General features: G+C 46.5%; 1 protein-coding gene across 1 annotated transcript in view; it reads left to right on the top strand.

Annotated features, from left to right (window-relative positions):
* Positions 1-279: 279 nt before the first annotated feature.
* Positions 280-25,361, top strand: part of LOC114910223 (immunoglobulin gamma-1 heavy chain-like) — a 29,595-nt gene continuing 4,513 nt past the window's right edge. Inside the window, exons 1-3 of the mRNA XM_029250419.1 lie at positions 280-325; positions 425-726; positions 2,644-2,661. Of these exons, the coding sequence (XP_029106252.1) occupies positions 280-325; positions 425-726; positions 2,644-2,661 (366 nt within the window). The remainder of the gene's footprint in view (positions 326-424; positions 727-2,643; positions 2,662-25,361) is intronic.

Raw genomic sequence — 25,361 nt, 5'->3', positions numbered from 1 at the left:
AATATAAAACTAAAGCACAGTGAATCATTCAGTGACAAATGTACAAAAATTTATATACCTGCTCAAATGAATATCAGAAAAAAGATGAACGTCGGTTGACTTTTTAGAGAAATGTTACATCGACACACATCACACATAATGCACTCATCCTCATGCAAAATTGTTCTCCCTCCTCCCACCTCCCTATTAAAGAGCAGCTGTGAGTCTCTGACCCTCAGTCACCCTGAGGACTGGAGAGTTGAGGTGAACAGCTCCCACCAGCTCATCTCCATCACAGCCATGTTCCCTGTAGCTCTGCTGCTGCTGCTGCTGGCAGCTGTTTCCTGTGAGTCTCTGCGTTTGTTACATGGAAGGTAAACAGACTCTTCAAGGCCATTTCAGATACTGACTCTCTCATGTTGAACCCACATTTCTCTCTCTGTAGGTGTTCAGTCTCAGGTTGTTCTCACGCAGCCGGAATCAGAGATGGGATCTCCAGGAGGTTCCTTCACATTAAAATGTGCCTGCAGTGGATTTAGTGTTGGGGGCACTTCCATGTACTGGATCAGACAGGCTCCTGGAAAAGGACTTGAGTGGATCATCTACTACTACTCTGATTCAAGCAAGAGGACAGCACAGTCTGTTCAGGGTAGATTCCGGGCATCTAAAGACAGCTCTAATCTGTACCTGCACATGACGCAGCTGAAAACTGAGGACACTGCAGTTTATTACTGTGCGAGAGACACAGTGAGTGGAGACACTGCAGGGCTGTACAATAACTGTTCCAGTACTTCTCACAATGAGGGTCACTCAAGTGTATCTCTGCAGCACTGTTTTGTTCTTCTTGTCCATATGGTAGAACTAGCAGGAACTGGTTTCTGCTCTAACTAAATAAAATTAACATGAACCCCTTCAGGAAAGTCCACTATTGTAGACGTACCTGTTTTGGAATCCTACAGCTGTTGATTAATGAGCAAGGTGGTGCAGCAGGTAACGCTGTTGCCTAACATTGTTTTAATGTTTGATTGTAGGTTTGAATCTTCTTCAGGGTGTTTTGAGTTTACATGTTTTACTCCGGTTCAAAATGAAGACATGCAGGGAAATAGGAAATGATAAACCACATCTGTGTCCTCCCTTCAAAATGTGCTGCTTTTATAAAAAAAAAAAAATTAAAAAAATCTATGAATCATGACAATTTAAAATCATAATAGAGACAGAAAAATTTATAAAGTGTAGGTCTCTGGAGTGGATACAAACTTTCATATGGTCTTTCGGGAAAATGACCCAATGCTCTCGCTTATCAATAGCTTTCTTTATGGTACAACAACAGCAGCAAAGACAGACTTGAAACTGACAAACGTGAGGTTGCAAATTATTGTCCTTGGCCACAAAAATACCTTCTATCAGCACGCGTGTGTATTGCAGAATCTGTGACATAATAATACACAAATTATGCTCTATAGCTCAGGCAAAACTGCCTCACCAACAGTTAAAATGTAAGACTGCATTTACACAGAGGAGGTGTGCAGAACAATGATAAATTAACTGTATAAGTTAGTACAGTATACACTTCGGACACACAAATTTGAAAACAGTAAAAATAATCTCACATTGTTTTTATCCAGGATTTCATCATCTACTGTAAGTATTTGTCCATCCATCCATCCATCCATCTTCCTCCGCTTATCCGGGGCCGGGTCGCGGGGGCAGCAGTCCGAGCAGAGTCCTCCAGACTTCCCTCTCCCCGCACACCTCCTCCAGTTCCTCTGGGGGAACCCCAAGGCGTTCCCAGGCCAGCCGGGAGACATAGTCTCTCCAACGTGTCCTGGGTCTGCCCCGAGGCCTCCTCCCAGTGGGACAAGCCCGGAACACCTCCCTAGGGAGGCGTCCAGGAGGCATCCGGAACAGATGCCCGAGCCACCCCAACTGGCTCCTCTCGATGCGGAGGAGCAGCGGCTCTACTCCGAGGTCCTCCCGGGTGACCGAGCTCCTCACCCTATCCCTAAGGGTGCGCCCAGCCACTCTGCGGAGGAAACTCATTTCTGCTGCTTGTATCCGCGATCTCATTCTTTTGGTCATGATCCAGAGTTCATGACCATAGGTGAGGGTAGGAACGTAGATCGACCGGTAAATTGAGAGCTTCGCCTTACGACTCAGCTCCCTCTTCACCACAACAGACCGGTACAATGATCGCATTACTGCGGACGCCGCACCGATCCGTCTGTCAACCTGCCGCTCCATTTTTCCCTCACTCGTGAACAAGACCCCGAGATACTTAAACTCCTCCACTTGAGGGAGCAACTCCCCCCTAACCCGGAGGGGGCAATCCACCTTTTTCCGACTGAGGACCATGGCCTCGGATTTGGAGGTGCTGATTCTCATCCCCGCCGCTTCGCACTCGGCTGCAAACCTCCCCAGTGCACGCTGCAAGTCTTGACTTGATGAAGCCAACAGGACCACATCGTCCGCAAAAAGCAGAGACGAGATCTCGCCGCCACCAAAACAGATACCCTCCGTTCCCTGACTGCGCCTAGAAATTCTGTCCATAAAGATAATGAACAGAATCGGTGACAAAGGGCAGCCCTGGCGGAGTCCAACATGCACCGGGAACAGGTCTGACTTACTGCCGGCAATGCGAACCAAGCTTCTGCTCCGGTCATACAGGGAACGAACAGGTTCGACTATTGGTCGGATTCTCCTTTCCAGTACCCTGGCATAGACTTTCCCAGGGAGGCTAAGGAGTGTGATCCCTCTATAGTTGGAACACAATCTCCGGTCCCCCTTCTTAAAAAGAGGGACCACCACCCCAGTCTGCCAGTCCAGAGGCGCCATTCCCGAGCTCCACGCGATGCTGCAGAGGCGTGTCAGCCAAGACAGCCCCACCACATCCAGAGACTTGAGAAACTCGGGGCGGATCTCATCCATCCCCGGAGCCTTGCCACCGAGGAGTTTTTTGACTACCTCAGCAACTTCAGCCAGGGTAATGGACGAGTCCCCCTCCAAGTCCCCAGCCTCAGCTTCCTCTACGGAAGGCGCGTCGGAGGGATTAAGGAGATCCTCAAAGTACTCCTTCCACCGCCCGAGGACATCCTCAGTTGAGGTCAGCAGCGCACCACTTCCACTGCAAACAGTGTTCGTGGAACACCGCTTCCCCCCTCTGAGTCTCCGGACGGTTTGCCAGAATCTCTTTGAGGCCGACCGAAAGTCTTCCTCCATGGCCTCACCGAACTCCTCCCAAGCCAGAATTTTTGCCGCGGCGACTGCCAGAGCCACGCTCCGTTTGGCCCGTCGGTACCTGTCAGCTGCTTCAGGAGTCCCATGAGCCAGCCAGGCCCGATAGAACTCCTTCTTCAGCTTGACGGCATCCCTTACTTCCGGTGTCCACCACCGTGTTCGGGGATTGCCGCTGCGACAGGCGCCGGAGACCTTATGGCCGCAGCTTCGAACCGTCGCCCCGACAATGGAGGTGCGGAACATAGTCCATTCGGACTCGATGTCCCCCACCTCCCTCGGGACCTGGTTGAAGCTCTGTCGGAGGTGGGAGTTGAAGACCTCTCTGACAGGGGCCTCCGCCAAACGTTCCCAACAGACCCTCACTATGCGTTTGGGCCTGCCGGGTCTGTCCAGCTTTTTCCCCCGCCATCGAATCCAACTCACCACCAGGTGGTGATCAGTTGACAGCTCAGACCCTCTCTTTACCCGAGTGTCCAAGACATATGGCCGAAGGTCAGAAGAAACGACTACAAAGTCGATCATTGACCTCCGACCTAGGGTGTCCTGGTGCCAAATGCACTGATGGACACCCTTATGCATGAACATGGTGTTCGTTATGGATAAACCGCGACTAGCACAGAAATCCAATAACAACTCACCGCTCGGGTTCAGATCAGGGAGGCCGTTCCTCCCAATCACACCCCTCCAGGTATCACTGTCGCTGCCCACGTGGGCGTTAAAGTCCCCCAGTAGAACGACAGAGTCCCCAGTGGGAGCGCTTTCCAGCACGCCCCCCAGGGACTCCAAGAAGGCCGGGTACTCTACACTGCCGCTAGGCGCATAAGCACAAACGACAGTGAGAGACCGTTCCCTGACCCGAAGGCGTAGGGAGACGACCCTCTCATTCACCGGGGTAGACTCCAACACATGGCGGCTGAACTGGGGGGCTATTAATAAACCCACACCAGCCCGCCGCCTCTCACCTTGGGCAACGCCAGAATAGTGGAGAGTCCACCCTCGATCGAGGAGAGTGGTTCCAGAACCCAAGCTGTGAGTGGAAGTGAGCCCGACTATATCTAGACGGTATCTCTCAACTTCCCGCACCAGCTCAGGCTCCTTCCCCGCCAGTGAGGTGACATTCCAAGTCCCAAAAACCAGAGTTGGCGCCCGAGGTTTGGGTCGGCCGGGCACTCGGCCCCGACCACCGCCCAAATCACAATGCACCGGCCCCTTACGGTTTCTCCGGCAGGTGGTGAGCCCACCGAAGAGCGGCTCCACGTCATGGCTTCGGGCTGAGCCCGGCCAGGCCCCGTGGGCATAGACCTGGCCACCAGGCGCTTGCATGCGAGCCCCCCTCAGGTCTGGCTCCAGGGTGGGGCCCCGGTGACCCCATACCGGGCGGGGTAAACGAAAGCCTTGATTTTTCCTTCATAAGGGGTTTTTGAACCGCGCTTTGTCTCGTCTGTCATCCAGGACCTGTCTGCCATGGGAGACCCTACCAGGGGCATATAGCCCCAGACAACATAGCTCCTGGACTCATTCAGGCACTCAAACCCCTCCACCACGGTAAGGTGGCGGTTCACGGAGGAGTGTAAGTATTTGTATTTTACTTATACAAAGTAAATATGTTATTACACTAATCTCATCTCTGTTAAAGGTTGAAATGAAAAAATAAATTGGTAAAAATATCTTTTGCTCTCTCATACATCAGCTGTTAAAATACTAAATGTCTTCACAAATAACGTTGTCTCTATAAGACAAACGTATAATGTGTATATGGTGTATATAAAAGGGAAAGAGGTATCTGCCGGATTTTCAGAAGAAAGTTAACGCATCATTCTGGATCCATTTGATTTAATTCTTCTATAAAACTATATACTGTACCTACAGAATATGAGATGGGTATATAGTATAGGTGCAGTATATTGTATATATACTAATTCAACAAATGTTAAATACATAGAGAATCTAACAGTAAACTTTCATGTTGCAGACATTTTTGCTCAACGTTTTCCTCTGTATAAGAAGAACGCTGTGATACTGAAAATAGCTACGTAATATTTTTTATTATATATTAATGTATTATTGTAATCAGTTCAGTACTAATTAACCTTGAAGGTTATTCAACATCTAGGAACAATAAAGAGAACTTCCCAGCAGTCTATTGAAACCTCTGGGAAGGTTTATGCAAAGTTACCCTCCACTGTACTGCTACAAATTCAAAATCACACAAAGTATCAGGTCACAGAGAGGGTGCGGTGGCGCAGTCGTTTTCTCCGGTGGGTCTGGGGTTCGAATCCCGCTTGGGGTGCCTTGCGACGGACTGGCGTCCCGTCCTGGGTGTGTCCCCTTCTGCCTTGTGTTACCGGGTTGGGCTCCAGTTCCCCGTGACCCCGTATGGGACAAGCGGTTCAGAAAACGTGTGTGTGTGTGTGTGTGTGTGTGTATCAGGTCATACAGACACTAAATTCAAAACCTTACTACTGAATTTTTTTAATACACTTTACTTGTGTTTAAATCTACAGGTACGCGCTGCTTTACAACGTTTCGGGCAGCGACGGATCACGTATACGACGGTGGTCCCATAAAAATATAATGGACTGAAAAATTCAAATCAATCAAAAGAGCGAATCAAAGAGTGATGTCGTATGGGTCGTAACGCGATGCATCGCTTACGTTTTAAGCATGTTTTACAAACAAACCAATTGCGCTGCCACTGCCAGATGTATGAAAGTATATACGATTAATGTATAGTACATAATACGTGATAATGATAATAAACAACTGTTACTGGTTTATGTATTTACTGTACAGTAGTTTTTATTGTTGTTTTAGACTGTACTCTTTCTACTTAAGAAAATTCCGGAATGTAAGACAGTACTGTACACTCTATGGTGTTCGCTCAACAACAAAGTCGAACTGGGACTGGTTTCACAGAACGTAACCCCGTCGCTAAGTGGCACATACCTGTATTTAAAAATGTGGGAAAAAAAAAAAAACTGTTGTACAGAACATAAAACATTATACACCTGACACTCAGTGCAAGACCCTGACAGCTGGTTATTGAAAGATCACTGACTAAAGACAGTAGAATACCTGATATGAGATACACCAGTCCTGTTATATTTTTCTCAGGTTTTACCTATAAAATCACCACTCTCAAAAATTTCAAAAAATTTAAAATCATGAAAAGCCATGGAGTTGGGAGAGTAGGAAAAAATCTTGATCAAAATTAGCTATGAACACAGATTGAAAATACAGATGTGTGCGTCTATGTCCAACTAACAAAATTCCAGAAGTACAAAGTACATTTTGTTAAATTTCAAATACACCATTAATGACTTCTGTGTTTCAGGATAAATGCATGATTCATACATTATAAACTTTTCAGGACTTTTTAAAAATGTCACATAAGTGAGGTGTCCTGTTTCTCAAGACTCTCTTCCCCTGTTTCAGACATACAGTTAAAGAGTATGTGTTACACACAGGGGCTGGATACCAGAGGTAGGACCTAAGCTTGGGATCTTTTATGTTTAAGCTCAAGGGGCAAAGCAATTCCCGTGGTCGGGGACACGCGTGGATCCAGAATCGAGGCGCAAGCATTTGTCTGAGGGATGATCCGAGGTCGTGGTCGATGAGGCAAGGAAAAGGTCGAAACTGCGGGAAGCAGGGCTCAGTGACAAGGAGGTGGACAAGGGAGCAAGGAAGGGGGGACACTAGGTGAAGGTCAGGCAAAGCAAAGGTAAAGTTGAAGACAACAGGTGGGACAGTCACCTCATACGAGATTCCATGACCTGGGAGCAGTGGAGTGGCTCATTTAATACTCTGTCCTGCTGATCATAGCCAGGTGCTTGTGTCTGGCGAGTGGTTATGGGTGTGACAGTATGTTAGTGACCAAGTTCAGGGAATTTCATTTTTAAATTTATATAAATAGGCACTTTGTAGGGATTCTGAAAAAAACTGTTTCCATAATAACTGTTAGCTATTTAATATTAATTAACTCAAAGTGAACCTGTTCATCAAATGACATGGACTGAGAAAATGTGGCAGAACTGTGATTTTACCTATAGCAGTGTACTATTTTTACTGACCAAGTATTAGTGAATTAATGTAAACAATCTAGTTCTTATTCAACATGAATAATTATACGACAGTGTACAGGAGCAGCAGTGAAGACGTTTTCAAAACAGCATCTATTTAAAGCTGTAGGGGGGTCTATGCAAAGTTATCCTCCACTGTTCTGCTATAAAAATCAGAATCACATACAGTATCAGGTCATACTGACACCACTTGTTCTGTCATACTGGACAATGGAACCGAGTATTGTTGGGAGTTTAATCTTCATACTGGGGTCTCTACAAGGTAGGACTGGAGAAATTAGAACTGCAATGCAATATTGTAACTGTACTGGATACACAGATGAACTTGAAAGTATTGAGTAAACTGTGACATGTTGGTTTTTACAGGTATCCAGTGTGATGACATAAGATTGGATCAGTCACTTCCTCAGGTGAAGAGACCAGGAGAGTCTGTGCCATTTCTGGGTTTGAAATGACAGATTACTCCATGCACTGGATTCGGCAGAAAGCAGATGGAGGACTGGAGTGGATTGGAGCTGTGAACTCTGGAAGTACAGCTGATCCAGACTACGCAGCGTCCCTGAAAGGACAGTTCATCCTGACTGAGGACGTCTCCAAAAGCACATAATACTTGGAGGCTAAGAGTCTGAAAGCAGAGGACAAGGCTGTTAATTACTGTGCTCGAGAGTCACACTGACTGATCTCATTTCAGCAGCTGTACAAGAACCACAAGCCGCAACACAAGTGCATGTAAAGTAATTCTTCTTTATTCAGTTATATTTGTACTTTGTAATGGATATTAAAAAAAACATTTTAACAAAGTGATTTTTAATTTCCCGTCCTGGGTGTGTCCCCTCCCCCTCCGGCCTTACGCCCTGTGTTGCCGGGTAGGCTCCGGTTCCCCGCGACCCTGTTTGGGACAAGCGGTTCTGAAAATGTGTGTGTGTGTGTGCGTGTGATTATTAATTTTTTAAGAACTTAATCAGATCATTACAATCCTAAGGGTCACTCTGTGTCGCACACCTGGGCTGCAAGACAGAGGACAGGTGAGGGGTGAGGAAGGGGGGACTCCAACACACCTTGTGCCACAATCTGTCACACTATAAGTCACACATCTTCCTATTCCTATGTTTAATTCTGTGTCTCTCCCTCCATTCTTCCAAAAGACATTTCCATATCACTCAGTTCACTGTTCATCATGCAACAAGACTGCGAAAACACTGTAAAAGTGAAGATACTGTTTCCTGTGCTACAGTTAAGGGGCAGCATTTTCTACATTTTTCGGCATCACTGCTGCTGGTGTTGATCTCAGAACTAGCAGAGAAAATTCATCTGCAGACTTTGCAGAGTCAGCAAATTGAACAAACACATTTTATCTTCTCATGCTGGTATTTAGACTCTTTCTGAGATCTTTTACAGTTTTTTTTCCACCATTTTCTAATAACTCTTTAACGGTATCAGTTGCCCATGACTGAAGTGTCTCTGTGGACAAATTTCTGTCTGTATTTTTGGAGAAGATGCACTACATTTGGATGGAATCATCCCAGTGAGGGGTGAAATTTCTGACTGATTTTGCATTCTTTGAGTCCTGATCAGTCTGGTAAGACAGAACACATATTGACACAGAACATTAGTTAAAATCCCCAAAGTGATAAAACTGTTTGATTTCATTCTTTAGTTCAGTCCTGTCCACAGTCTGACAGCACATTACATTCAGCAGACACTTTTCTCCAAAGAAACTTCTAATGAACTCAACATAGTGTTATCAGCCCACACACCAGATTCACCAAAGTGACTTACACTGCTAGGTACACTACTTGCAATGAATTAGTCATCCATGGAAGACACTCTCTCTGTCACTCCCACCCTATAGTAGAACCTGAACAGCAGGTTTTGGGAGTGTTGAAGGAAATCCACAGGGAGAACATGCAAACTCTATACAAACAGAGTAAGGATTGAACCCACATTCTCTCATATCAACCAGGCACTGAGATACAGCATTGTTACTTGCTGTGGCACCACGCCACCCAGTAAGTAAAGTTTCCTCCTTTATACCTGTAGTTTACACACAGTTACTATAGTACCACACCCCCAGTGTATGCAAACCTGACTTAGTCCTGACTCTTAAAAACCAGTGATGGACACAGACCCCAGCAGGAGACACTCATAGATCTTCACTCCAGTTCAGCTTCAGCACAAACATGTTCCCTGTGTCTCTGCTGTTATTCCTGGCGTTTGCTTCCTGTGAGTCTTTTTTAAACTCCAAGTGGACTTCAACGTGTTATTTCAAAATTTAATTGTTCTGATGAATCAACTGGAGAGCAAATGAACTTTTATAAACTTCCAATTTCCATTTGGGTTTTGTAATGCACTCATCAACAGAAAAAGAATAAATGAAATATATGAGTAAATGTAAATATAAATAAATGAATTCATGTCATGGGTGGTGAGATGGTGCAGAGGGTTTGACTGGGTTCTGCTCTCTGGTGGGTCTAGGGTTCAAGTCCCGCTTGGGGTGCCTTGTGGTGGACTGGCGTCCTGTCCTCCGTGTGTCCTCTCTCCCTCCACTCTTACCCCCTGAGTTGCTGGGTAGGTTCTGTCACCCTGTGTGGGACTAGTGGTTCAGAAAGTGTGTGTGTATGAATTCACTTCAGTTGAGGAGAGAATTATAGTGCAGTACTACCACTAGCCAGAAGATGTCTATCTAATAAAGGCTGTGAGAGGAGTAGAGTGGTTTGTTTCTCATTTGGTCCACAGCACTGAGGTGCATTTCCTGACCCTGTACTGCATGACATTTTCTGGCCCGTTGGATGGTACTGACCAATAATTATACATAATTTCCTATTGATAATGAAAAATCCATAATAATGATGCAGAATTGATTCAGTAATTTTGTTCATCATTACTAAGCATTATTGAGCTTATTTAAGAATAATATACAGTCACTATCCATAACCGTTTTTCTGAACGCGGGGTCATAGTGGTCTGAAACCTATTGTAGGGGACTGGCAGTAGTATATAGACACAGGCTGGTCAGGCTACTACTGAGAAGACCAGTCTCAGGATGCAGCTGAACCACCCGTACGCAAGCAAGCACACACACACACACACACACACACACACACACACACACACACACACACACACACACACACACACACACACACACGCATGCACACATGCACGCACACACTAACTGAAACCGCTTGTCCCGAGCAGGATCGCGGAGAACCGGAACCCAACCCAGCAACACGGGGCGCAAGGCCGGAGGGGGAGGGGACACACCCAGGATGGGACGCCAATCTGTTGCACGGCACCGTAAGCAAGACATGAACCCCAGACCTGCCAGAGAGCGGGACCCACCCAAACCTGCTGCACCGCCACACACCCCCCTACCACTTGTACACACCACCCGAATGGTATATTATAAAAAAATGTCACTAGAGGCTTTTGTAATAATGACACACACAGCCTCCTGCCACAAGAGGAGACCAGCTACTTGTACAGTATATTATATCCATGTGACAGTGATGATGAGGTACAATGAGGATGAAGTGCCTGCTGTGAGACCTTCCATGTGGACCTGCCTACAGCTCTGAATCCTCCTTTTAAACCGAGTGTCACCTGTCCAGTCAGAGGGAGGAGTTCATGCAAACTGAGCTCTTCCTTCTACATTTAAATCTGTGCACTGAGCAAAGAGGGAACGAACGCCAAGTTCTGGCTGCCTTAACTGACATTTTACCACAGTCACACACATTCACCATGACCTTCTTTACTGCTCTCCTCATAATGACAACATGCTTAACAGGTACATTTTAATGACACATATAAGCTGTGTCTGCTCTTGAGTACTGAGATGGAGGTTTAATGTTTGTTTTCTTTCCACAGGTGTTACTGGTCAGACACTGACTCAGTCTGAAGCAGCAGTTAAAAAGCCTGGAGAATCTCATCGACTCACCTGTACATTCCCTGATTCACTCAGTGGCTATGTTATGAGCTGGATCCGTCAGCCTCCTGGGAAGCCACTGGAATGGATTGCTTATATTTATGGCAGTAGCACCTACTATGGCAGCTCTTTTCAAGGCAGATTCACCATCTCCAGAGACAACAACAAGAACCAGCTGTATTTACAGATGAACAACTTGAAGGATGAAGACACTGCAGTTTATTACTGTGCGGGAGACACAGTGAGTGGAGACACTGCAGGGCTGTACAATAACTGCTCCAGTACATTTCACACTGAGGGTCACTCAAGTGTGTCCATGCAGCACTGTCTTGTTCTTCTTGTCCACATGGAACTGTTCTAGAACTAGTTGAAACTGGTAACTCCTGTTTAATGAACTGATGTCCACTTTAATTTTAAGAGCACTTAGAACTACTACTGTTCACATAATATAGATTTGATTAAATATGAATGTTTCTGGGGTCAGTCTAATACAGAGCTGTATTTCCAGTTCACATATTTATGCAACATCTCTGTCATGGGCTGTATGATGGTGGAAAGATTAGGAATGAACTTGCCATAATAGTTCAGCAGGGCTAAGAAAGACCTGAGTTCTGTCACATTTGTGGGAACAGCAGCCTTTTCAATTGCATCAGTCTTTCCTTTCATGGGTGAAAACCCTCTACATCAATGACATGCCCTAAGTGAGAGACGCTATTCTGAACGAAGGACCTTTATGTTGTCTGCCTCAGATTATACGCTTGCAGCCTCTTTAGAACTTCTAAAGCTTTCATATGCTTTTCTGTGTCACTTCCTGTGATCAAGATATCATCCAAATAACATATCACACCATCTATGCCCTGTAGTACTTTATCCATGATTTTCTGAACAATGGCTGGTGCACTAGCAGCCCATACAGTAGACAATTGCAGGTATATAACCCTTTTGGTGTATGAATCTAAGGTATCGTTCAGAGCTTTCCTCTAGTGGTACTTGTTGATAAGCTTGAGACAAATCTAATTTAGTGAATCTCTGACCTCCTCACAATTTAAAAAGAAATCCTTTGTTTGAGGTAAAAAATACTGCTCTATTTCCAACCAAGGGTTAATAGTAAACTTGTAGTCTCCACATATCCTTCCACTGTTGTCCTTTTTGGGAATACACACAATAGGAGCTGCCCATTCACTGTAACTGACAGGAGAGATTATACCTTCTGCTTCTAGCTTACATAACTCTTTTTCAACATTATATCTCACAGCACAGGGCACAGTGCATGGCTTGCAAAATTTTGGCATCGCCTCTTTCACTACATGGAGTTTAGCACTGATTCCCTTAAGCATCCCTAAATCTGACTGAAACACTGAGGAGTATCTGTCACACAACTGCTCCGCTGTCTCACTCGTCACTTTTTTTATGACCAATCTAGATTTAGGTGACTAATTCAGTCTCTACCCATTAGAAAAGGTCCATTACCTTTTACAACCATCAAGTCCAGCATGTGTGTTTGTTCCTTACTTGTCACTCTTACTGTGATTTTACCCTTATGCTCTAGGGACTCTTTGCTGAATGTTTTCAAAACACAGTTAGCTGGAGATTGTTTTACTTTGTAGAATCTATGGTGGTACAACTTCTCTGAAATAACAGAAACAGCTGCCTCCCTATCTACCTCCATTTTCCCTCGCAGATCATTGATTCGAATGTAATTACATCGTATGGTTTGTTTACTTTGTCCACATTCATGTCAATAGCAAGCAGTTCTGTCCCTTGCATGTCACTTCCTCTGTGAACATCACTGACTTGTTGCTCTTTAGTGCTGTCAAGTCCATCTTTCTGTAGCTGGGGTGCATTGCAATGTCCTCTGCGCTCGCTCCCGTGTGCGATGCAATCCGATGCACGAAGTTCGTTGCTCCTCGCGGTGAGCGATGGACTCGGATGTGGTGAAACGCCGTCCTGTAACGCGGTGGCATGTAATGGTGCGTTGTCCACTTTGCTTGCGCGGTGTCATTTTTTCCTTCCTGACGCAGCCAGCAGGCTAGCACAAGATGTCCCCTTTTTCCACTTTCATGGCAATCAACATCTTTGAAAAGGGAAGCATCTGGCTTGTGGCCCATAGGCCTGCCATTACATATGTAGCACGTGTAGCCCCCTGCTATGCGTTTGTTGTAGTGCTGTTTGGTTGGTTTAATTGAATGAATGAATGAACTTTATTGCCAAGTATGTTTACATATAGAATGAATTTGTCTTGGTTACAGGAACTTCCACAGCACAAACAGAATGACAGTGACAAGACACAGATAATAAAAGTAAAGTGGGCTAATAAAAGATAAAAAATGAAAATATATAGAGTCTCCTCCGTGAACCGCCACCTTATCGTGGTGGAGGGGTTTGAGTGCCTGAATGAGTCCAGGAGCTATGTTGTCTGGGGCTACATGCCCCTGGTAGGGTCTCCCATGGCAGACAGGTCCTGGATGACAGACGAGACAAAGCGCGGTTCAAAAACCCCTTATGACAAAAAAATCAAGGCGTCCGTTTACCCCGCCCGGTATGGGGTCACCGGGGCCCCACCCTGGAGCCAGGCCTGGGGGGGGGGCTCGCATGCGAGCGCCTGGTGGCCAGGTCTATGCCCACGGGGCCTGGCCGGGCTCAGCCCGAAGCCACAACGTGGAGCCGCTCTTCGGTGGGCTCACCACCTGCCGGAGAAACCATAAGGGGCCGGTGCGTTGTGATTTGGGCGGTGGTCGGGGCCGAGTGCCCGGCCGACCCAAACCTCGGGCGCCAACTCTGGTTTTTGGGACTTGGAATGTCACCTCACTGGCGGGGAAGGAGCCTGAGCTGGTGCGGGAAGTTGAGAGATACCGTCTAGATATAGTCGGGCTCACTTCCACTCACAGCTTGGGTTCTGGAACCACTCTACTCGATCGAGGGTGGACTCTCCACTATTCTGGCGTTGCCCAAGGTGAGAGGCGGCGGGCTGGTGTGGGCTTATTAATAGCCCCCCAGTTCAGCCGCCATGTGTTGGAGTCTACCCCGGTGAATGAGAGGGTCATCTCCCTACGCCTTCGGGTCAGGGAACGGTCTCTCACTGTCGTTTGTGCTTATGCGCCTAGCGGCAGTGTAGAGTACCCGGCCTTTTTAGAGTCCCTGGGGGGCGTGCTGGAAAGCGCTCCCACTGGGGACTCTGTCGTTCTACTGGGGGACTTTAACGCCCACGTGGGCAGCGACAGTGATACCTGGAGGGGCGTGATTGGGAGGAACGGCCTCCCTGATCTGAACCCGAGCGGTGAGTTGTTATTGGATTTCTGTGCTAGTCGCGGTTTATCCATAACGAACACCATGTTCATGCATAAGGGTGTCCACCAGTGCACTTGGCACCAGGACACCCTAGGTCGGAGGTCGATGATCGACTTTGTAGTCGTTTCTTCTGACCTTCGGCCATATGTTTTGGACACTCGGGTGAAGAGAGGGGCTGAGCTGTCAACTGATCACCACCTGGTGGTGAGTTGGATTCGATGGCGGGGGAAAAAGCTGGACAGACCTGGCAGGCCCAAACGCATAGTGAGGGTCTGTTGGGAACGTTTGGCGGAGGCCCCTGTCAGAGAGGTCTTCAACTCCCACCTCCGACAGAGCTTCAACCAGGTCCCGAGGGAGGTGGGGGACATTGAGTCTGAATGGACTATGTTCCGCTCCTCCATTGTCGGTGCGGCTGTCCGGAGCTGCGGCCATAAGGTCTCCGGTGCCTGTCGCGGCGGCAATCCCCGAACACGGTGGTGGACACCGGAAGTAAGGGATGCCGTCAAGCTGAAGAAGGAGTTCTATCGGGCCTGGCTGGCTCATGGGACTCCTGAAGCAGCTGACAGATACCGACGGGCCAAACGGAGCGCGGCTCTGGCAGTCGCCGCGGCAAAAACTCGGGCTTGGGAGGAGTTCGGTGAGGCCATGGAGGAAGACTTTCGGTCGGCCTCAAAGAGATTCTGGCAAACCGTCCGGCGACTCAGAGGGGGGAAGCGGTGTTCCACGAACACTGTTTACAGTGGAAGTGGTGCGCTGCTGACCTCAGCTGAGGATGTTCTCGGGCGGTGGAAGGAGTACTTTGAGGATCTCCTCAATCCCTCCGACACGCCTTCCGTAGAGGAAGCTGAGGCTGGGGACTCGGAGGGGGACTCGTCCATTACCCTGGCTGAAGTTGCTGAGGTAGTCAAAAAACTCCTCGGTGGCAAGGCTCCGGGGGTGGATGAGATCCGCCCCGAGTTTCTCAAGTCTCTGGATGTGGTGGGGCTGTCTTGGCTGACACGCCTCTGCAGCATCGCGTGGAGTTCGGGAACGGTGCCTCTGGACTGGCAGACCGGGGTGGTGGTCCCTCTTTTTAAGAAGGGGGACCGGAGATTGTGTTCCAACTACAGGGGGATCACACTCCTTAGCCTCCCTGGGAAAGTCTATGCCAGGGTACTGGAAAGGAGAATCCGACCGATAGTCGAACCTCGGATTCAGGAGGAGCAATGCGGTTTTCGCCCTGGCCGTGGAACACTGGACCAGCTCTATACCCTCACTAGGGTGTTGGAGGGTTCGTGGGAGTTTGCCCAACCAGTCCATATGTGTTTTGTGGACCTGGAGAAGGCATTCGACCGTGTCCCTCGTGGCATCCTGTGGGGGGTGCTTCGGGATTATGGGGTTCGGGGCTCGTTGCTACGGGCTGTTCGTTCCCTGTATGACCGGAGCAGGAGCTTGGTTCGCATTGCCGGCAGTAAGTCAGACCTGTTCCCGGTGCATGTTGGACTCCGCCAGGGCTGCCCTTTGTCACCGATTCTGTTCATTATTTTTATGGACAGAATTTCTAGGCGCAGTCAGGGAACGGAGGGTGTCTGTTTTGGTGGCCGCGAGATCTCGTCTCTGCTTTTTGCGGACGATGTGGTCCTGTTGGCTTCATCAAGTCAAGACTTGCAGCGTGCACTGGGGAGGTTTGCAGCCGAGTGCGAAGCGGCGGGGATGAGAATCAGCACCTCCAAATCCGAGGCCATGGTTCTCAGTCGGAAAAAGGTGGATTGCTCCCTCCGGGTTAGGGGGGAGTTGCTCCCTCAAGTGGAGGAGTTTAAGTATCTTGGGGTCTTGTTCACGAGTGAGGGAAAAATGGAGCGGCAGGTCGACAGACGGATCGGTGCGGCGTCTGCAGTAATGCGGTCATTGTACCGGTCTGTTGTGGTGAAGAGGGAGCTGAGTCGTAAGGCGAAGCTCTCAATTTACCGGTCGATCTACGTTCCTACCCTCACCTATGGTCATGAACTCTGGATCATGACCGAAAGAATGAGATCGCGGATACAAGCGGCAGAAATGAGTTTCCTCCGCAGAGTGGCTGGGCGCACCCTTAGGGATAGGGTGAGGAGCTCAGTCACCCGGGAGGAGCTCGGAGTAGAGCCGCTGCTCCTCCGCATCGAGAGGAGCCAGTTGAGGTGGCTCGGGCATCTGTTCCGGATGCCTCCTGGACGCCTCCCTGGGGAGGTGCTCCGGGCTTGTCCCACTGGGAGGAGGCCTCGGGGCAGACCCAGGACACGTTGGAGAGACTATGTCTCCCGGCTGGCCTGGGAACGCCTTGGGGTTCCCCCAGAGGAACTGGAGGAGGTGTGCGGGGAGAGGGAGGTCTGGAGTACTCTGCTCGGACTGCTGCCCCCGCGACCCGGCCCCGGATAAAAGCGGAGGAAGATGGATGGATGGATATATAGAGTATCAAGTACACAATATACAAAATAGACACTAGACATTATATGTTTGTACAGGTATGTTATATACAATGCAAGGGAAAGTGAATAAGACATTTGATGTGAAAAATAAATATAAATATAAGTACTGTAAGGGAGTGTGGTGGTGCAGTGGGTTGGACCACAGTCTTGCTCTCCGGTGGGTCTGGGGTTTGAGTCCCACTTGGGGTGCCTTTTGACGGATTGGCGTCCTGTCCTGGGTGTGTCCCCTCTGGCCTTACGCCCTGTGTTATGGGGTAGGCTCCGGTTCCCTGCGACCCCATATGGGACAAGCGGCTCTGAAGGTGTGTGTGTGTGTGTGTGTGTGTATATAAATAGTGTTGTTTACTGCACCAGTTTACTCCCTAGGAGGCATTTAGCTGTTCATGAGGTAGATGGCCTAAGGGAAGAAACTTTTCCTGTGCCTGGTTGTTCTGGTGCTCAGTGCCCTGTAGCGCCGGCCGGACGGCAAAAGAGGAAGTGGCCTGGGTGCGAAGGGTCTAGGATGATTTTGCCAGCCCTTTTTCTCACTCTGGACGAGTACTGTTCTTGGAGAGTGGGGAGGGGTGTGCCAATGATTCCTCCAGCCGTCCGGAGTATTTGCTGTAATCTTTTGAGATCTGATTTTGTGGCTGAGCAGAACCAGACAGTTATAGAGGTGCAGAGGACAGACTGGATGACTGCAGAGTAGAACTGCATCAGCAGCCTCTGTGGCAGATTGAACTTCCTCAGCTGGCGAAAGACGTAAAACCTCTGCTGGGCCTTCGTCACAATGAAGTCTATGTGGGGCTCCCACTTCAGGTCCTGTGAGATGGTGGTGCCCAGGAACCTGGATGACTCCACTGTTGCCACAGTGCTGTTCATGATGGTGAGTGGGGATAATGCTGAGGTGTTTCTCCTAAGGTCCACAATCATCTCAACTGTTCTGAGAGTGTTCAGCTCCGGGTTGTTATGACTGCACCAGACAGCCAGCTCTTTAACCTCCTGTCTCTAAGCAGACTCGTTGTCATCCTGAATGAGGCCGATGAGTGTGGTGTCGTATGTGAACTTCAGGAGCTTGACAGAGGGGTCTTTTGCAGTGCAGTCGTTGTGTACAGGGAGAAGAGTAGTGGGGAGAGCACGCAGCCCTGGGGAGCGCCATTACTGATTGTGCGAGTTTTGGATGAGAATTTTCCCAGCCTCACTATCTGCTGCCTGTCTGTCAGGAAGTTGGTCATCCACCGACAGATGGAGGTGGGCACAGAGAGTTGGGTTAATTTGGACAGGAGGAGGTGTGGGATGATGGTGTTGAAGGCTGAACTGAAGTCCACAAACAGGATCCTCACATAAGTCCCTGGTTTGTCCAGATGTTGCAGGATGTAGTGCAGTCCCATGTTGACTGCATCATCCACAGACCTGTTTGCTCAGTAAGGAAACTGCAAGGGGTCCAGTAAGGGTCCAGTGATGTCCGTCAGGTAGGCCAGCACCAGTCTTTCAAATGACTTCATGACCACAGACATTAAGGCAACAGGTGTGTAATCATTCAGTCCTGTGATTTTGGGTTTCTTGGAATGGGGATTGGTGGAGCATTTGAAGCAGGAAGGAACTTCGCACAGCTCCAATGATCTGTTGAAGATCTGTGTGAAGATAGGGGCCAGCTAGTGAACACAGGTTTTTAGGCAGGCTGGTGAAACACCGTCTGGACCTGGTGCTTTCCTTGTCTTCTGTTTCCAGAGGACCCGACACACATCCTCTTCACAGACCCAAAGTGTAGGACGGGGGAAGAGTGGGGTTGCTGGAGGTGTTGATGGATGCATGGAGAGAAGGTCAGAATGGGTGTGGGGTGTGAGACAGGGTTTTTCAAACCTGCAATACAACTCATTCAAATCGTCGGCCACTTTTTGATTCGACACAGTGCTGGGGGATGGTGTCTTGTAATTGGTGATGTCTTTCAGGCCTTTCCACACTGACGCAGGGTCGTTGGCCAAAAACTGTTTTTTTCAGCTTTTCAGAGTAGTTTCTCTTAGCCACTCTGATCTCCTTTGTCAGTGTGTTTTTACCTGACTCTGTAAGTCCCGCTCTGCTTCATTAGTCTTGATGTATAATAGTTTGTACTGATATGGAAAGAATTGTGGGTTTTGTAAGCTGTTGATGTGATTTTTATTTTATAACTCTTGCATTGTTAGCGCCCAAATAACAGGAAAAAGAACCTAAGTGTTAATTCAGGGTGAGTTAATCAGTGCAAATGGGAAATGAGCTGAATTTTCCGGGGGTGAAGGGAATTCCAGGGGAAAGGGGGAAAAAGAAAGAGAAGAGAGGAGGCGGGAGATGGAGTGAGGAAGAGTAAGTGGCGCGAAGCACTGTGTGTGAAATTTTTGATAATTGTCGTGGGTTAATAGAATGCGGTGTTATATTAAAAGGTAACTCTGGGAAAGAAAACGGATCAGGTTTAATTGTTTAACTGTGGAAACCTTGTTGCAGCATTGAGTGTCTGGAACTTGGAACACCAGGAAAGCACCCCAGCCGGGTCAAGCTGCACGTGGACAGAGCGCCAGCCTGGGATTTGCAACCGCACTGCCCTCATCGGGGAGAGAGAAATGGAGGACTGGTTTTCGACCGTTGGAGAGTTTCGAAGGAGCAGTGAAACTTTTTTTCTTTGAGGTGAACAGCTAAGTGCCGACAAGCACGCCAACATCTGAAGTAGCTAACGCTGGGGGAGAAAAACCAGGTACTAAGTTGTGTGTTTTCTTTGTTATCCTTAAAAATGCCGTTGTGAGTTATCTGCCTGGTTCTGTATTAAATATTTCTTTTATTTTTTTATAGGGTGTTCTGATAGTGGGGGTGCAATGGCGTAGTGGCGCAGTGGGTTGGACTGGGTCCTTCTCTCTGGTGGGTCTGGGGTTCGAGTCTCGCTTGGGGTGCCTTGCGGCAGACTGACGTCCTGTCTTGAGTGTGTCCCCTACGCCCTGAGTTGCCGGGTGGACTCTGGGACCCCGTATGGGACAAGTGATTCAGAAAGTGTGTGTGTGCATTCTGATAGCGTATTTTTTCTTATTCATATGTGTTTGTACGTGTGGTGTTTTTTGGGGAAAAGAAGGGCTATGCCAAGAGGTGTTGCATGGGAGGGCTAAGCTCACAAAAATGACACAACACGTTAACTGGGCCTTAGTTTCTGCACCTTAGTCAGAGTCGGTGTCCTTCAATCCATTAGCTGCAAAATAATTCTCGAGCCTTTCCAAATAGGCATCGAATTGCTCCTCACTTTCGTCGAAGTGGAAATCCTTTGGTTTACTGAAAGCCATTTTTCACCAGCTCTCTTCGCTGTCACTTTCTTCAGCGCTCTCTACTCTTTCACCGAGCAGAAAACCACCCAAGGGGATCTCTATTTCCTCCACACAACCAAGTTCATAATCTTGAGTAGTAAGAAACAGACGTCTTGCTCTTTGCCACTGCTGCTTGACAAATGATTCCAAATTTCTTCTCTTCCCATCATCACATTTTCTTCATTTGCAGCCTTCGGTAAAAAGGCACGTCTTCAGTTTTGAAGAAGAAATACAGCTTAATTTCACAATAATAACAGTTTGTGTTATTTTATTAATGTTCCGCTCAACACTTTTCAAATAAAACATTTCACGTCTTTGTCACTGTTATTTCTGAATATCGCTCACATGCTCCGTAGATACGAGAATACTGTGATCATGACTGTTAGCCTGGTTGAAGGAGCTCCTGATTCGCCCGCCCCGTCTTGCTAACAGGGATATTTTCAGTTTTTGACTCAGCCCTTGCATTTCACATATCTCCTGGGGGTCTTCAGGCACAGCTGCACTACTCTGTGTAAAAACAGAAATAGTGTGTCGCTGATACGGTTGCCCTCTCTCTTCACTGTGGGTGCAGGTGGAGAGGAGGGTCATTTTGCATACCACACTTCATCCATGACCTTAATATCTGATGCACATCTCAGCTGCATACAAATGTTACAGAGAAAAATCTGAATTTAATTAACTGAATAAAGGTTTTGCCTGTACCAGTTAATTAACTTGCTTATCTTAATGGCATTTGGACTGTGGTGTGTATTTTGTGTATTTTAGTGATTTAGGTATTTTTTGGATACCCTTAGTTATGTGTTGGGTTGGATTAAAAAAATCTTAAGAGACCAGCAATTAAAACTTTGAATTTAAAGTTCATGCCGGTTTAGTTTTATTTTCAAATGTTTCATTTATTGTTGGTTGCCATAATAATTTGTTCTCTCAGATCATTTTGCTTCATTTCAATAATTTCACCTTTGCTCATGGCCAAATGTTTGAATTTTAATGTATGCAATACACTTTGTCGATGAATCAAGCAATGAATCCATCTCCCCATCCGTTCATTCATTCTATGGCCAGTTTATCCAGTACAAGAATGGTTAAAACCTTTTGAAGAAAATGTAAAAATAATGAAAACTTTGTTGAAATCTATGAACACATAATACACTGACAGTCCACAACATTGATGTCCAACAAGAAACAATTAAAACAACTTAAGTAATGAAAAATTAACTTTATATTTATTTATGTGATGCCTTTGTCCAAGGCTATGTACTGTATAATGTTTAGTCTGTATACTAAAGTACTTACAATTTTTTACATTTATTCATTTAGCAGACACTTTTCTCCAAAGCAACGTACATCTCAGCAAAAATACAATTTGTGCATTACATTAAGAGAAGGAGACGTGGCTGCAGATGTGTGATTCTTAAGTAAATCTAGTTTGTTCCTTTCCACCTAAGGAGGGTGCTGTGGCGCAATGGGTTGGACCGGGTCCTGTTTTCCGGTGGGTCTGGGGTTTGAGTCCCGCTTAGGGTGCCTTGTGGTGGACTGGTGTCCCGTCCTGGGTGTGTCCTCTCCCCCTCTGGCCCTACGCCCTGTGTTACCGCGTAGGCTCCGGTTCCCCGCGACCCCATATGGGAGAAGTGGTTCCTAAAATGTGTGTGTACTTTCCACCTGATGCACTGATGTTCATTGCTTGAGTAGGTGTATAGAATGCAGGATAGCTGAATCCTGATAAGCAGGATTTTACCTATTGATACAGGTGGGTATTTTTTTCTGGAACAATTCAGGGTAAGTACCTAGCTCAAGGGTTCCACACTAGGTCTTTTTGAATATAAGGCAATGAATGACGCTAACCACTATGTTACCTCCTGGCCTGTCTGATATTTACAATATCATATTTAAGTTGATGACCTGTATTAAAATGTTGATATTATCCCTCTTGTTTAAAGCAATACTACACTGTAAAATGAACACATGCAGGAAATATTAATCAACTGCCCTCTACAGGCTTGTTCAGCATCATCGCTATTGATTGTAACTCAAATAATTTATGAAACTGAGAGAGAATATAACATGTTCAATACCACTGCTAATCAACAAGGATTCTTTTAAAAACAATGTCTATGCCCATAAGTAAACTACAAAATATTAAGACTAAGGTTACTGAGGCATGACTTTCTATTTGACAGGATGCACCTGAATCCTGATCACACTGCAAATAAATACTAGTTGCACTTATAACATGATAAATGATAACTACTGTTCAGTTATTCCTTATAATCAACAACAGCAAACGTGGAAGTTTCACCGGATCATTTACTCAAGGTTACAAGATCAGAGTTTTTCTTTGTACATGAACCGGGAGCTGTTTGGTTTAAAGTCTGAGTCCCAAATCACTGAACATCTTTTGCTGTCCATGTTTATCACATCTACGCAGTACCCATGTGTTCAGAAAAAAAACCTTTCAGTAGCAATGCAAAAATCCTTCCATTCACTGTAACAACAGGTGTTAATGGCCACTTTGTGTGACAGTTTACAATACAGTAAGAGTTGCACCAGTGAATTATGGATGTGAATGAGATAAAGAATTAAACTCTGTGGTGGACAGTGCAGGGTATTTTGAATGATTTTAAAATGAAATGCAGAACTGTGCTGTCATTTTGGTTTAATAGATATTGTCTTAATCTGCTGGAAGGTTGAACAGAAAACAATTTTGGAGATGTTTAAAGTACAATAGTACTTGGTGTTGTGCTGCTACTGACCTCTGGAGACTTGTATGCAAATCCAGCCTCTGCCTGCTTAGATCTTAAAACTTACATGAAGTGTTGCTTACAAGAAGTCTGGCAGGCAGACAAGCAGGAAATATCTGATGCTCCAGGTGGAAATGAGGGGAAGATCAGCGTAGCAGTGGTAGTTCAATCCATGACAGGGTCAAGGGAAGAGGTGTAGCGTGAGAATAATAAATATATTTATTACTGTATACTGTAATAAAATATACCACAGTACACCAACTAATGCAGAAAACATGTTGCCCTCTGTGAACTTGTGATACACTATGATATATTCAGTTTTTCTCTATATTTTACTTACCTCATCCATTTAATAGCCACTTGTCCTGAGCCTTTCCCAGAATCACTGTTCACAAGGCTTGGTGGGGTAGAACCTGGACAGGACAGCAGTCCATGGCAGGACAGCCACACACAGTCAGTCATCCATTCACACACTGCAGACAGAGTCACCTGTTCATCTAAACTGCCTACCTTCAGACTGGAGGAGGAAACCAGAGCATCTGGGGGAACCTACACAGACATTGTGTGAACATGCAAGCTCAACAAAGACTGAGAGGAGAATCGAACCCACAGTCTTTCACACCACCCAGGCACTGTGAGGTGGCAGTGCTGCAGAATGCACCACCATGTTGCCCTAAATGCAGTACATGATATAAGAAATAGACTCTGAAAATTACTAATTGTGCTATTACCTTGATTAGGAACAGGTGAGTCGTGGTCCTTCCTCCTCATTTCCCTGGCCCCCTACTGCACATGCATGGTACAGGCGGATATTTAATATGATGAACCTTCTCAAAGGTACAACAGAAGTTTCCTCTATTGTACCTTAAGAAGAAGCTTCCATGTAACATACCTGTGTTCTAACCCAGTACACCATCCGCTGCTGGTATAACTGTCATATCCACACACAACTCCAACGCTGAGAAAATATTTCAGAATAACACCAAATACTAGAAGTTTCACTACAACAGCAAATGCCATCAACTCCAGAGTGTCAGAAATCTGCATGGCAATGCTATATTTACTTTTACAGTCCTGACTACGCTGCCCAATATAATGTTACCTGAAAGAGATGAGAGGGACCTAGAAGTGGCTGAATTGATAGGTGTGTAATTATACTGTATGCCAAACGGTGTAGGCATGTCATTTTACTTTTGCAGAGATCAGAAGTAATTTTGATTAATACGTACCTACATGGTGATTAATAAACACTTCTTGAAACAAATCAGTTAATGATTTTGGTTTGTACAGATATAATCTGACATCTACTAAAAATTTCAACAAGAAAAGAAAGATTTTTGTAAATTCAGGTATGGAGAAATAAAGTATAAATTGTTGTTGTGCTGCTACTGACCTCTGGAGGCTTGTATGCAAATCCAGCCTCTGCCTGCCTACTTAAGAGATGCTGCTGTTGACCCAGAACGGATTGAGTATCTCCATAACTCAGTGATGGCAAACACTCTCTCATATCTCCTGCTCTTACTTATCCTTCCCAGTAAGGATTCTGTAAAAAAAAAAATGTTGTACTCATATCATTTAGAAATCAAGCTGTCATTTGTGTTGATCCTTGTTTTTCTCTTTGTCTCACTGCCTCAGGTGTGAAATGCAAGGATCTGGAGTCCATCCCATCAACTCCGGTACAGAAGAAACCGGGGGAAATGCTCAGTTTGTCCTGTAAAGGTTCCGGATTCACATTTGGAAGCTATGGCATGCACTGGATACGACAACTTACTGGGAAGCCTCTGGAATGGATAGGGGTTATCTGGAGTGATGCCAGCAAAACAGTGTATGCAAAAAGTGTGGAGGGAAGGACAGAAATCACCAGGGACAATCCCAACAGCATGGTGTATCTGAAACTGTCTGGCCTGACAGCTGCGGACTCTGCTGTGTATTATTGTGCAAGAAACTCACAGTAACACAGTTCTGTGGTTGTGCTGTACAAAAAGTGTTCAGAGCTCCCAGTGGGAGTAAGTTACTGTTCCAGTAAAACACACTTTAATGCAAGATCTACATTATGACACTTTAGGAATCCCTGTGAAGGATTAGATACAGCTGGAAAGCAAATAAAGTTTTTTAAGATATTTTAACTACCCACTTTCATTTGGTTTTTGTAAGACACTCTTGTGTTTTTTGTGAGAAACATCTCTGCTAAACAAATGAATTAACTTCATTTGATGAGGGAATTGTAGCGCAGTACTACCATTGGCCAGAGGATGTCGCTCTAATAAAGATAATGAGAGGAGTACACTTGAATGATACAGCCAGCCAGAGTCTAACCCAACAGAACAGGGCGCCAAGTCAGAGAGGATGCACCTGAGCAGGACACCAGTCCATCACAT

Source organism: Scleropages formosus, chromosome 3 (genome assembly GCF_900964775.1).
Source record: "Scleropages formosus chromosome 3, fSclFor1.1, whole genome shotgun sequence".
Taxonomy (NCBI): domain Eukaryota; kingdom Metazoa; phylum Chordata; class Actinopteri; order Osteoglossiformes; family Osteoglossidae; genus Scleropages; species Scleropages formosus.
Note: the sequence above shows the minus strand (reverse complement) of the source record. Positions and strands in the feature narration are given on the sequence as shown.